We start from the raw sequence: 13,800 nt of genomic DNA, 5'->3' as shown, positions 1-13,800 counted from the left end.
GAGGGGATAGTAGAACAAAGCGCTGGAGTGTCTGGGATTCCGCAGTGGGGCCTTTTTGAAAAGGACGCGGCTGAATTGATAACGACGGAGGATTTGTGGCGGAGGTCCCCGGTGGCTCTGTGGCCGTGGATCTGTCCACTCTGTCCTCATTAAAACAGCCCCATCTCTCATGTGTTTATGAGGGGCGAAGGATAAAGCTGGAGAGTCGGGAGAGAGAGAGAGAGAGAGAGAGGGGGGAGGAAATAAGAGACGGAGAGGAAGACAAACGCAGCACTTTCGCAGTTTGTCATGATGTAAATTAATGATAGGTATTTTTAGCCGGGGATCTAATCATCATGCGTGTGGAGATGGAGCCGGCAAGTGAAACAGGAAAGAGAAACTAGGTAATAAATGAGAAAACTGCTAATTTCTTGAACAGCGTGAGGCAGATGTGTAGGTTTGCCGTCGCTTTTGAGCATCTCGGCAGAAAATGAGCTCGGCTGCGTTGTGACGATGCGGCCATCGGGGGTCAGGATGCTCTTCAGTCACCTGTTTTTTTTTTTCCTGGTGTGATCAGACGCACAAAGATACAAGTTCTCATTAGAATAAACAGGATGCTTGATGAGTTTTCACAAGGGGAGTAATAGTTAAACCGATTTGTCGGTTAAAAAGAATGTATTTGATTTGAACATGTCATGTGTGAGTGCAAAATGAAGCTGTACAACTCATTCCCACTGAGCTCCTTACTAATTGGATGCCACTCCTTGTTATCTCCTTCCTAACCTTGCAGAGCGCTCCTGTTCCTCCAATATTCATGAACGGAAGTTCGGCTCTTAGAAAGCTGAATTAGGTCACATTATGCACCGAAGACAAAAGACCGTATGGCACAAACTAGAAGGATTATGCAACTCACAAACAAGATTAAGAGCGGTTAACAATCGCTACGTCATGCTCTTTCTCCATCTCCCTCATTCATAATGCTCCGCTTATTAAGCCGTTAGAATCAGCCACGTGAAAGCATTAAAAATGGATTAGGAACCGCTCCGTCCCCGTGCCAGTCCTGGGTTTAATTACGGACACCTGTTGGAACAACAGTCTTCCTTTGTGCCTCCCAAACACACTTAAATGAAGTCATCAAAGAACACAAGGCCTAATAACCGCACTGAAAGCATGGGAAAAGAGGAGGAAAAGGGGTGAATAATTAAACGTCCTTTTTAATCTTGGTGATTAATGTCAGTGGAGAAACCTATTTGCCCTTGCACCCGGAGGGAATACTTATGAGCTTTGAGCTTGTAGTTTTATGATTACATTTATGGGCACGGTGCTAATGTTAACCTGTGCAAAGCTTGGGGCACCGAGGCAGTCGAGCAGCGCTAGAGTTTTATTTTGAAGCCTGCTGAACAGCAAGCTAGTTCCAGAAAGCTGGTGTGCAGCTGAAACCTGGCCTTTGACCTCCGCTGAAGGCAGGAGGGAGCTGAAAAGAGCTTCTGAAGGGATGAATACAGTTTTATATCATCGTCTGTTGATCTTGCCTACCTGCGGTTGTTGTGAGCACATCCGTGGTGTTTCTGAGCCCCATGAAATCAAACTGGTAGAGCCTCCAGTATTTCTGGTCCGAAGTCTCCACCGAGGTCCGGCTCCACTTGTACACGATCTCGTCTCTCGGGTAGCCGTCTGGAAAACGACACAGAGAGCGAGTCAAAAGGTGCGAAAGAGGAAGAATCAATGCAGCGGTGCAGCATTGATTGTATGCATGATTTATACCTGATTTACACAAAGTCATACAGGAAGTTTTCATCGGCAACTCAGTGGACTGCAGACCAACTGAGCAATTACTGCTGTAGTGCACCCAGGGTGGACAAATACCCCGTCTCCTATGTAATTCCATGTATTACTCAAATTAAAATCTTAATTTCAGTGGAATAATTTCATCTATTTCAAGTCAATTGGTCTCAAGGGTGCTCTTGAATGAAATTATATTTTAAATGGTAGAAAATACCGAGCAGCCTTTATTGCAAGATACGGTCATCCTGGGTGTGAAAAAGGAAAATCAAATGAAATTGCTCAGCTTTTACTCATAGAAATGTTAAAAATATTCGTTTCTAGTGTTAGATGCATCGCTCATGGACAAAGTGCTTTTTCCCTGGAGGAGCCAAGTGGAGCTCACAAGTACAATGACTATGCTAAGCTAACAACGGTGTAATAAAGAAGAAGCAAGGGCTCATTTCACAAGCTGATGCAATTTTACAGAGCAAAACAAACGAGTGACAGCAATAGTGAGCCGGTCCTGTTGAGCCCTGTAGTGGTAACCACACTCAATTATGTAAAATGGTCTCATTTAGAGGACATCTAGAACCAAGAAGAGCAATCACAAACATGACATCTGTTTGGTTTTTTCCCAAAACATAAACAGTAGATGGCAAACATTATTGCAATCATATTTCTCTTGGTGTGTTTGTACAATCATCTTCACTGCAAACAGTATTATCATTATGTTACCAGTGCATCTTCATAGCTACAACGGGTTACTCATATTTCATGCCTTTGAAATCGCCCTGAAGCAACACGTTCTTCCACAATGACATAAGCTACCCTCTTCTGCTGCTTTGCCTCTGATATCGGTCCCGTCGATCCCGGAAGCAAATATCACGAAGGGTTCTCCGCCGCTGCCGTATTACCGTAAACACAGTCCTGTTATGTGTGCGGTTGAAAACAATATCACGCGAGTAGAGATATGAGGGATTTGAATTCTTGTTTCTTGCGTTTAACTATTAAAAACATCTGTTCCTTTACAACATTTGGGGAAACTTGCCGTGCGGTTGAGTAGGTATCCCACTACAAAGTTTTCATGGCTGCCGAACTCAAAAGCTCATCCCATTGTCTCGGATGTGGAAACCATGCTTATCTCCCTCCAGCACGCCTGCATATCGGTGTCCAGGCTGCGTCTGAAACGCACTACAGCGTGTCGAGTAAAGATAACTTATTGTGAGGAGAATGGAACGAAAACAGCCGACTCCAGGCACAATGTCCCCCACTTTTTGCAGAGCAGCGAGTCTTTTCAACAGCCACACCTGTACAGAAGGTCAGGGACAGTTTATTTCCAACGTCAGCTGCTTTGGGAATTTGTTTTAAAAAACGGCAAGCATTCAGGATTCTTTCCCTTATTCTTTACGCCGACACCAAACGGCAAACTTCCGATGAAAAGTTGTGAGGAACACAAAACCAGACTGAAAACTTCTCATGAAGGGGTTTCAAATAATGTAACAAGCCCAACAATGTAACAGCACTGAGAGGTGGTTAATTGTGCATTTTGTATTGGGAAGTGATCAGTTTGAAAAATAGATAAGCAAATAAACTGCCTTTTCAACACTTCTGAATGGTTTTAGCCCTGTTTACCATATACATCTTGCATTCATATATGCTGCTTGCTTCACTGCTCTTCAATTTGAGGTGAAACTTTGTACAGACATTCGTGGTCCCAAGAGGATGAATCCCACTGTTTACAAATACATTTAGTGGCAAGCCTGCTCTTAGAGTCGCTAGTTTATGCCAATTTGCATACGAGACGTCTTAACCGTCAACAAGAGTAATGACCGAATAATTGCTGTCTCACACACACACACACACACACACACACACACACACACACACACACACACACACACTTTCACACTCAACACTAAAGCTAAGCAAATGTTAGCATGCCGACATGCTAACAATGAGGTAGCATTTAGCTCATAGCTCCGCTGGAATGACTGTAGCCTCTGAGTCTTGTTTTTAAATGGAGCACAGACTTTGCAGTCTATAGGGTCAGGTGAGCAAAATCATGCTAAAACTTTATTTTTGTGCTTTTCCACAGTTCTGACAAATTAGCACTTCCTGTAGCCGTCAGCTGATTGACAGGGAGCAAAGAAATGTACTGACAGTGGCGTACATTCTGCCATCACTTGCACACAGCAAGACATCAATCACGGCCTGCATATTGTGACTGATTTGACATTACTCATATATAATGGTATGTGCGCTAAGAATGTAAATATGCTACTAATGTAGCATCACAGAGGGTGTTCTTTAGGCTTGAAGTGATTGCGGCTATGCCTGTGGTGTGGGTAACTGCATGGGTCCCTGTAATCACAGTTAAGGGTTTTATTCTGAGCTCACCTGTCATCATTCCTAATGTATTACACTTACAATGAACTAGAACGAGAGCGCTTAAAAGCCATGAATTCAGTTTGCAGGGTGTTTGGAAAAAAACAAAAAAACGTCCGCTATCAAAACATATTAAGAATTAATGAGATAGATTAGTGAGGTCATCAAGGCATGCATCATGTTTATACTGTTATTAATGAGATTGATTGCAGTCGTAACGGGAAGGCTTTTAATTTGCTTCACGATGAAGAGACGGAACATTTTTGTGCATTAGGGCCTCTACGGTATCATAACACATTAACGGCAACGCAATACAGAGAGGGTCGATGGCAGCGTGTCAGAACGGTCCGTGTGTTTGTCGCTCCATTATCACCCTGATGTACGGAAGCTGCTTTGACATCTAAAAGCATTCAGAAATTATTTCTTTAGAGCTTCTAAATGCGTGAACATCGAGAGTAATCAAGTCCTGCTTAACAATAAGCTGTGCTCTGAAATAAAGCACAGGGGGATTTAATATTACTCCAAAGAAGAAGAAAATGATCATTCAGCAAAAATGTGCATTTGTATTCATTACTTTTGCTGCGAGGCCAAAGCGAAAGTCTACAGTACGCCGTGAAATTATGCAGTGATTATTATTATCTTTTAAATCAAAATATGTTTGTTTAATTACTTGGCTATCAAAATGGCAGAATTCATCTACATCAAAAAAACAAAACATAGAGGTTTTAAAATCGGGGAAGTTTCGCTGTTGCAGCTACAGAAAAGAAAAGAAACCTCCATCCACACCGTTTTTGCTAAAAAAAAAGGGTTATTACTGCAAATCCTTTCATTGAGAGCAGAGGCATAATGGAAGCCCATTTGCGGTCAATAGCTCTTTCACCACCAGCAGTGAGAGAGTTACATCCACTCTCACTGTGATGTGAAAGTAGTCAAGTAATTAGCCAAACTCAATGCCGAGGTTATACAATGGTGTGTGATAAATTCTGCCATCTGTGAGCGCATTAGGTGATGATTATGACCTTCATTAAATCATATCTAGCACTGGAAGATGTTTGGTCCGACAGAATGACCCGTCGTGATGTGATTTTGCTGCTTTTTAGGTGGGAGGTAACTTAATAAGGCACTGGTTAATGGGACGATAAACGCTTTGGGGAGTCCAATCTCACGCCAGCGTCAAGCCATTGGTAGTGCTAATGCAGTCATCAAGCCATAGATTCTGGCGCTAAACCACTTAAATGTGCAGGAACATAGACATAGTTCATACAGTTAACTTGTTTTTTTCCCCCAACACAGTAGGGCTGAGGTAATGCGTAGCCAATTTCGGATATAAAAATGTGGATGTGTTGTAATAGAAAATTGTTCCTTGATCTCTCTAAATCACATTAAACACTGGATGTGTTAAAGCTGATGAAACACAGGTCGTTATCTACGCCACCGGTTCATTCCCTTCATCCGTCCAGCCCTCAGTCAGACACTTAAGTGTCACTTTTGACCAGGCGCTGACTCTGGACCACGTGGGAAGTGTTTAATTTGTTTCTGTTTTTCCAGCAGGAAAATATTGCTAAGTGTGAGCCTATTGTGTCTCAAGCTGGGAAGGAGATGATTAATCTTTTCTATTTCCTGCCGTCTTCAAAAAGGGTCTGAAACGCCGCTGCTGAGATTTTGACCAAAGCTTCAAAGAGACGCGACCCCAATCCTGGTCTACACTGGCTTCCTGTTGAATTCAGAATCTTTACACATTTATTTCAAAATATGTCTCTATTCTGAAACACTTTGTGACGTCTGATCTTTTTTTCCTCACTTTCATGCCTAAAGAACATGAGTAAACAGTGTGTGTGGCTGTAAATCCCAGGATCACTCGAAGCTAAGCCTCCTCATGAGAGTCGGTAGTGGCTCTACTGACGCGGCGGTCCTCACTGTGCCTCTCTGCATCGAGTTCATCCTCCTCATCTGACTCTCGCGAGCCGTTGGGAGGCTGAAGTATAATCAGGGTGAAAGATGTGGGAGGAAGAAATAGAAACCTAGCTGGGTCAGAATTTGAATGCGTGGGAAATGCAGGTGTAACTCGTAGGAGCTCTCAGTTCTGCACTTCAGCACCACGGACAGCGCCGTGGATTTGTCAACACGCAGCGCTGTTGCTTCAGAGCCGGGATCGGGGGCCACAGATTCACACTTGGTCAAACCTCCATGGGGATCGATGAGTCAAGCAGACCAGACTAACATATTCAACTAGCCCTGAGTGCTCCCACACTCCTTCTGCTACTCTCTGTATCATGACTGAAGAAGGCAGTAATAGTATTTATTTAGTAATATATTTAAAAATATAGTCAAAGCAGGTTTTAAATTCTTCCCAAAACTCTCCCTCCTTCAATCAAAAGCAGCTGGGCTCATTTCTCCATGTAGTCTGAGTAAATGTCTCGCTAAATTAAAAAAATTGTGGTGAGGCAAAGTTGTGTGGCGCTGACAGTAATTGACCTTTCACAAAAAAAAAGAAAAAAAAAAAGGTTTGTTTGTGCTCTTCAGGTGGAACAGTTTGGCTTTTACTTTAGCAGGTGTTCCATGTATAGGCAGAGCTACGCACGAATATGTGCATGTTTGTGCGTGTGCGTGCATTATGCTATTGCCAGTACTCACAGCTGGAAAAGACGAGGGGACAGGAGTGTTCGTCCATCGGGAAATTATGGAGTTGCAGCTGGCATTCTGCGTTGATGGTCATCCTGAAGGAGAGAGAGAGGGAGAGAAATACTTTAAAAAAAGGCTTAATATCTCGGTGTTTGTCAGAGTGTGAATGCACAATATCACATAATGCACTTCTCACACTGCACTATACGGAGCGCTGGCTTCGAACCAGATGGTGCAGGACCACACTCGGTTGCTTCGTTGATGTGCGAAATCCCTCAAAATGACAGAACTGCTTAATCATCAGCGTCGGACATGTTTTTGGGGCGAAGACGGCATTGACTCACGGGTCAGGGCCCAGAGGCATGCAAGCGTCTAACAACAGGAGTACTTAGCTATGATCACTGGACAAGTCAATACACCAGATGTTTTGGGAAAGCAACGGTGAGCACAAAGACAGAGGGGATTAGGTTTACATGCTAAATATAAATCAGACTACTTATATATTCTCCGCGTGTTATCTCAAATTTAAATTTCACTGGACACGATAATGGCTGTAAAAATGAGACCATCGCGAGAATGGGGTTTTTCTTTTGGCCTGTTCCGCGTCGTCTTTGTCCTCGGGACAGTTTCTCATTAATTCACGACTTCACTGACACAAAACAGGAGCCTAATTCAAAGCAGGGAAACGGCCGTCTCGCTCGTCTTGTTGGTAGGTGAACAAAGTGCAGATGATGTCGCGTACAGTCCCAATTTGCATAATCTTTCATCCTCGTAGGGAGCCAGGAAGACCAAATATGGGCAAGAGTGTCGAGCCGAGGTGAGGGGAGCGAGAGGAAAGCAAACACGGCGGAGATGAGAGTGTGAGAGATCACTCACTCAATGCAAATACGCCTCCAAACAGACGCCTCTTTCAGACTTAATACCCTTTTAATGAAACAATCATTTTAAAATTCATCACCGAGGCACGCATTAGCAGAAGTGAAATAAGCTATTAAAAGACAAACATTTTGTGGGACGCTGTGGTGTGAGGAGGAATTTCTGTGTTTTTCCATTTGTGTATTTGTAGGAGTGTACATGTAGAGAGGTCTCTGGAAGATCCACGAGCACCACAACTCAACAGCTGACTGGTTGTAACAAAAGGATGAATGAAACACACATTTTTGATTGAATATAAGCAACAATTTAAGTGAAGTGTAAGCGTATCGAATCATTTTCTTTACATGCGATCATCAAAACCAATAAGCAAGAAATGGGACTGTTTGATGTCGTAATAAAACCATAAAAATATCCTGTAGAAAGTGCCCCATCTGCAGCCGGTGCATTGTTAAAGCTGCATTAAGCCACTTGGGAAGCTGAAAAACAGAACATCCACTTACAGAGCTTTTGTTAGCACACAGTCGACTGTTTAGACAACATCAGCATTTATTTGGAGTCGTGTTTCTGGCCACCAGATGCAGGAAATTGCAATATCATCTCTCATTTTCACTAACTTCTAAGAAAAACATCTGTATATAAAGGGCTCTATCAAAGAGTTCAAAGCTTCTGAGCTTCATTCAAAATGTGGACTCATATTTCACATTCAAGCTCAGCAGATTGTCTATTTATTGTGTTTAAAAAAGCTTTTTCTGCACAGTTGCAAATGGTTACTATGATACCCTTTAAACACCCCAAATCATTGCCCTACTATCACCTTTATTGGATTGCTTTGACTCCACAAGACGGGATCTGAGCGATCCTCCAAAGGCTGGAAAACAAACAAACAACGGTTGTGTTTGTTTTCTGACCGAGGTCTAGTTTGAAGTCCAGGGTACGGCGGTGAAATTGGATCCACAAGACAGAAAAAGCTCATGTCAGAGCTTGAAGGTTCATAAACCCAGATGCCACTCAAATATAAAAAGAACCTGTCCACTCCAATCCTGAGTGGGTTCTTTCTGACACGGAGAGGGTTCTTTTGTCAAAAGACCACGCACACTCACAACCCTCCCCTGTGAGGAGCTGTCACAGTAACACATGACACGTTGAAACAATGTAAGAGGAGTGTCTGCTCCTCTGTGCTGAGGTACAGCGCGACTTTGGAGCAAAAGCTACGGCATTCTAATTTCAATATTGAGAAGAACACGCAGGGAAGAAACATACAGTTAATTGGAGGACACCGAGTAGTTAAGACTCTACTGAACTTCTACTGAAGGGTGTGCCGTGTGCCGCAGGTGGCAGAGCGGTGAAGAAACACCTAATCACAGCGACCCTGGGTTGACTTCAGCTGGGGCCCTTTGTTGCATTCGTCTCTCTCCACGGTTGCAAACTCTAATTTCTACTGTTTCTATCAAAATAAAAGCAATATTCCTGAAAAGATACTTATCTTTTTCTAACCTCATACACCTATGATATATACTTTGGAGTCTTGACTATATTGTCACGGTTAGGGAGGGGTGAGTCAGCTGAACTGAACTTTGTAGTCCAGTTCAACACCACATGCCATCAAGAACCTGTGTGACGTTAATATGTGAACACGCAAAAAAATGATCTAGTCTGGAGTTCCTCTGAGATTTGAAAGCGTGTTTTCAGGGGCTTTAAGGACAGGAGGTCTGATGTGAACAAACAGACTTGTGCATCTTCTAACAAGCTCGACGGCAACATACAGAACCACTAGTGCCAGGGACAAGAATTGTAGATGACTGCAGCTTGAATTAATAGGCAAAATGCACCAATAATTGCCCGTTAACGAGTACAACAAGTTCGTACGTCGCTGCTTGCGCCACCCAGGCTTCCTTCCTGTTTCCCAAATTTGGACGTCATGCTTTCAGTGACTTCTAGGACGACAGGAAGCTATAAAGTGAAATCCATATTCAAATGATCTAAAATCTGGTGTCTTGACTCCCTGTTTGTTGGATCTCTACACAGTCTTTTGTTTCTTCTATTCTATTGTCATCTCTTTTGTTTAGATCGTAATTGCTTTTCTTGATTCTGTTTTTAACACGTAAAGTACCTTTGAGTACCTTTTAAATAACTGTTATTATTCTGAACCGTGTATTTTCATGCGTTTCACCTCAGCGTGTAGAGCACTTTTCCATTGTTCCAGATCCGGAGCAACTGGTTGGGCGTCGTGATCCAGTGGGAGTCGGCATTCTTGGAATTCCTAAAGATGGTGTCGGGCAGCCAGATCAAGCCAACCATATTGCTGGTTGGATAAGAGGCAGACAGAGAGAGACAGAGAGACAAAGAGAGGGGGGGCAGAAGGTTAGAAACGATTTCTGTTGAATTCCTTCACATTTCTCTGAACTGTATGAAGCAGATCCACTTCCCAATAAGAGGATAATAAAATACCAGGGCGACGCAGCGAAAACAAAGCACATCAATCAATTTGTTCCATTAATTACAGGCCCTCTTCCCGAGAGAGAGACGAATATTGCTCTCGAATGAGATATTCACAGTATGGAAATGTTGAAACACAACAGTTGTTACAGTGGAAAGAAAGTGTCACAGCGGCGTCTTAAGAGTTCATTTAAAGAAAAAGAAAAAAACATCGTTAAACATAAAATGCTGTGATTAACGACGGGAAAGCTATCGACGCGGCACCCGCTCAGCTCACACATACACATAGAGCAGTAAACCCAGCATACCTGTTGAGGGTTAGCCGCCTGCTGCTGCTGCTGTTGAACCGCAGACGGGTGTCCACCCAGGTCTGGGCGAAGATAATATCGATCTGGTACTCCTGGGGGGGAGAGAGGCAGACTCAATACACCGATGGGACGAGCCTTTCTGACAGAGGGAGGCGGGTGTCCTCCGTCCTTCTGGTGGAGCCGATAGCGTGTTCGTTTGAACGCAAATGTGACCAGATGAAAAGGAAACGCTAAAGTGCCGCAGCGCTCGCTGGGAACACTCAAATACGCAGCATGCTTTTGATATGGAAATGAAATTACGCCATCTCACACAATTGTTTATTTCAGCGCTTTCCCCCTCGGCAATGAGCCATTTCACCTCATGTGAGAAGCTTTAACACAAAACCCTTACTTATAAAAGGTGTAACAGGTTCAAGTATTTGTCTAGCTGGTATTGTGACGTATATTTTCCATTACACAAAAAGCTTGAAAAAGTGGATTTGAATACACTTTATTACCAGCATTATTTTCTAATATCTCTAAATATTAAAAAAGAAAAACTAAATATATATGGTTTGGTTTGCTTGCAGGTCTTACTAATGTGACCGCCCGTCTCAGAGACTTTGACATCCCTCCAGAGACCTTGCATCCAAACAACGGCTAAATATAGCCTGGCAAGATATAGCTGACACTCATTTATCTCCGTCTTTATTGTAAATTTGGAAAGATGTGGGTTCTGCTGACAGCTGGCTACACAGCTGTCTTCACTCACCCGAATACACTCCAAATAGCACTTTACCGCCGGTGTGCTAGTGAGATGAAACGTGCCGAACATGAAACTTTGCGGTTGCAGTAGTTTACAAATAAAGGCTACTGTGAATATACGAAAAAATGTCTTTTGCCGTATATTCACACTGTGATGTTTACTTTTATATGAACTACAGTTTCATGAGGGATGTCTTTTATTTTGTAAAAGTGGAGAAATGATTGTGACTCCAAACAGTAGTAAGACACACCGTCTGCAACCTCGATTAAAACCTGAGAGCTACATGCTCTCACTTCATACGGTAACTATATGACAAGAGAACATATATTTAATTCAGTAAATTCCACTGAGATTAAAATCTAATTTTCAAGTAAATAAAAACTATTGCACACTTTCTAAGACTATTACAGAATACCATTCATTATTGAACATTGATTGTGTAGTTAACACTGTGTGATTAATCTGAACAGCCGAGACATTAAACACATTTTTAACCCCCTTAAGTCAGCTGGGAAATATGACTTGAAATATGAAGCTATTCACAGCCTCCCAGCGCTCAGGAAGTGAGGACCTCCAACACGGCAAGGCAGAAGGTCGGGACATCAGCTGGAGGTCCTCTATAGAACGAGGCCGACTGACGCTTCAAAGATAAGGTCAGACAGGGGGAACTCTGAGGGAGCCATTCACAATCCTCAGCTGATATGAAACGGAGCAAAAAGGAAAAAAAAATTGGCATTTCAGAGCCTATTATAGCGAGACTGTTTCGGAATGATCCGGTTTGGCTGAAAAGCGGATCTGGGTTCAATTAGAGGAGGATTTACTCCAGAGGAGCAAAAGATTGTAAAATAAGCCAAACACATAAGATACATGATTTAAAGCAGAGTAAGTGAAGATTGCACAAACGACGCTGTGCATGAAATGGTGATGTTTGGGCTTCACCATTTCATGCACAGCGTCGCTCGCTTTCTGACTTTTTTGACCTTTTCCAAAAACAGACAGACGGGACCTGACCTTCCTAATACATCTGTTGCCACGATCCCCATTGTTACTGTCGGCACGCCTGACCTTTGGAGGATAATGATAGAGAGACACGCGCCCTAATAATTCGGGGGCGGCAGACCACAAAGTGTTCCATGTTACGCCCGGAGCCGACGAACTCTCACAGTGGGATGGGACTTTCTGCTTCCACCGGGTCCTTTTTCTGGGGACTACGCCTACGAGCCGAGGCGGGTCCATTATTCACAGGCATTATGCAAAACAATGGCGCAGAGTGTCGGGAGATAGCCGACGAAAATGAACTCCGGAGGCTCGCATTATTCCCCTGGGGATCCATTTCAAAGTCAGAAAACGAAGGTGTTAAGGGAGTCCATCACTCACTCGCGATTGACAAAAAAGACATTGAAGCACCGACCTGTAGGCGAGGTAATTAAGGGTGACTTGGGTTGTGTATGCTCTGCTGGGAAAATCCCACATATAAAGTGAGAGACAGCGAGATGCAAGTTCATTATTTAGGGTATAAATATTTGATCCGAGGTCTTGAAATATTCAGAACGTGATAAACTGTTTCCCTCCTGTCCCTAAACACAGCAGGGTCAAAGATGAGTTGTTTCACTAAAGGTGAAGGTTCAGGTGTTCCGCACACGATGGAAGACTTTTGCAGAATATTACTATTTGACATTAAAAATCCTCTCGCCATCCTAAAGGAGAGCAACACCTTGAGCACACAGCAGCAAATTAACTTGTGGTTACAAAGGTGGGTTAAAAAAAATAAATAAAAAAATGTGCCCGTACTCTCTTTGGGAATGCAAATACTACTCAGAATCTGATAATAGGAAATCCAATATTAAAGCCTAAGGATGTTGACAGGAAAGCACGTCTGACTGAAATGAATTAGCTCGACTTGAACAGCGTCTAAACAAATAGCCTCCTCCTTATCCAGCCTCATCATTTTTGCATGGGGGGGGGGCGATCGCTCCTCACCAATTACAGGCGTCACTCAGACACATTCCCCAAATCCATGTACCGACACGTGTTTCCCAAGAGGCGTGGCTAAACGTCACACTTTGCGTTTAGCGGGAGCTCGATTGAAATCTTCACACTCACTGAGCCGGAAATGTTCTTCTCGCCTGACTGTTTCAGATACAAACTTTCAATGAATAAGAGTGCGGAGGTCGGTAATGAAAGGCTTCCCCGCTATCAGCATTTTCAAATCAATAATTCAATTGAGAATTCGGATTCCTCCGCTCATTATGTCTGGACAAAACAAAAAGAAAAGCAGAAACTTTTTACAGTTGCTTATCATTATTTTTACATACAAAACACAGGATTTTCTTTGAGAATATGATGCATTGCAACACCTCAGCTGAATTAACATTCGTTGTGAGCCCCTGTTGCCTCCTCACACCAGGCTGCATCCATGAAGCTTTACAGTTCAAAGAGTTGCTCCCAGTGACGAAACTCTAAGAAAACTCTTAGAATTAAGACATTTTCTAACAGCTTCCCCTTAGAGTTAAGACAAGATCCCGGTGAAGGTTATTCACAGAACACCGTAGCCCTGTTGAGAGTAGGGAGCAGGACCTCTGAGAAGATTTGAGGAGAAAACGGTGGAAAGAAAAGGAGGCGAAGGAGATCACCTCCAAAACGCTGAGCGACAGAGAGATTAGACCGGCCAGGTCGATCTCATCA

At 43.2% G+C, this 13,800-nt stretch overlaps 1 protein-coding gene across 3 annotated transcripts in view; it reads right to left on the bottom strand.

Moving 5' to 3' along the window:
- LOC137878951 (gamma-aminobutyric acid receptor subunit gamma-3-like) overlaps positions 1–13,800 on the bottom strand; it is a 51,608-nt gene that overhangs the window by 15,077 nt on the left and 22,731 nt on the right. For all 3 annotated transcript variants that reach the window (XM_068719485.1, XM_068719488.1, XM_068719486.1), the window contains exons 4-7: positions 10,371–10,462; positions 9,797–9,928; positions 6,763–6,845; positions 1,516–1,653 (exon numbers count right to left, since the gene is read on the bottom strand). In XM_068719485.1, the coding sequence (XP_068575586.1) occupies positions 1,516–1,653; positions 6,763–6,845; positions 9,797–9,928; positions 10,371–10,462 (445 nt within the window). The remainder of the gene's footprint in view (positions 1–1,515; positions 1,654–6,762; positions 6,846–9,796; positions 9,929–10,370; positions 10,463–13,800) is intronic.

Source organism: Cebidichthys violaceus, unplaced genomic scaffold (assembly GCF_023349555.1).
Source record: "Cebidichthys violaceus isolate CVI_PGR_0920_01 unplaced genomic scaffold, fCebVio1.0.p SCAF_24, whole genome shotgun sequence".
Classification (NCBI taxonomy): domain Eukaryota; kingdom Metazoa; phylum Chordata; class Actinopteri; order Perciformes; family Stichaeidae; genus Cebidichthys; species Cebidichthys violaceus.
The sequence above is the reverse complement of the archived record's forward strand: the minus strand, read 5'-3'. Positions and strand labels throughout refer to the sequence as shown.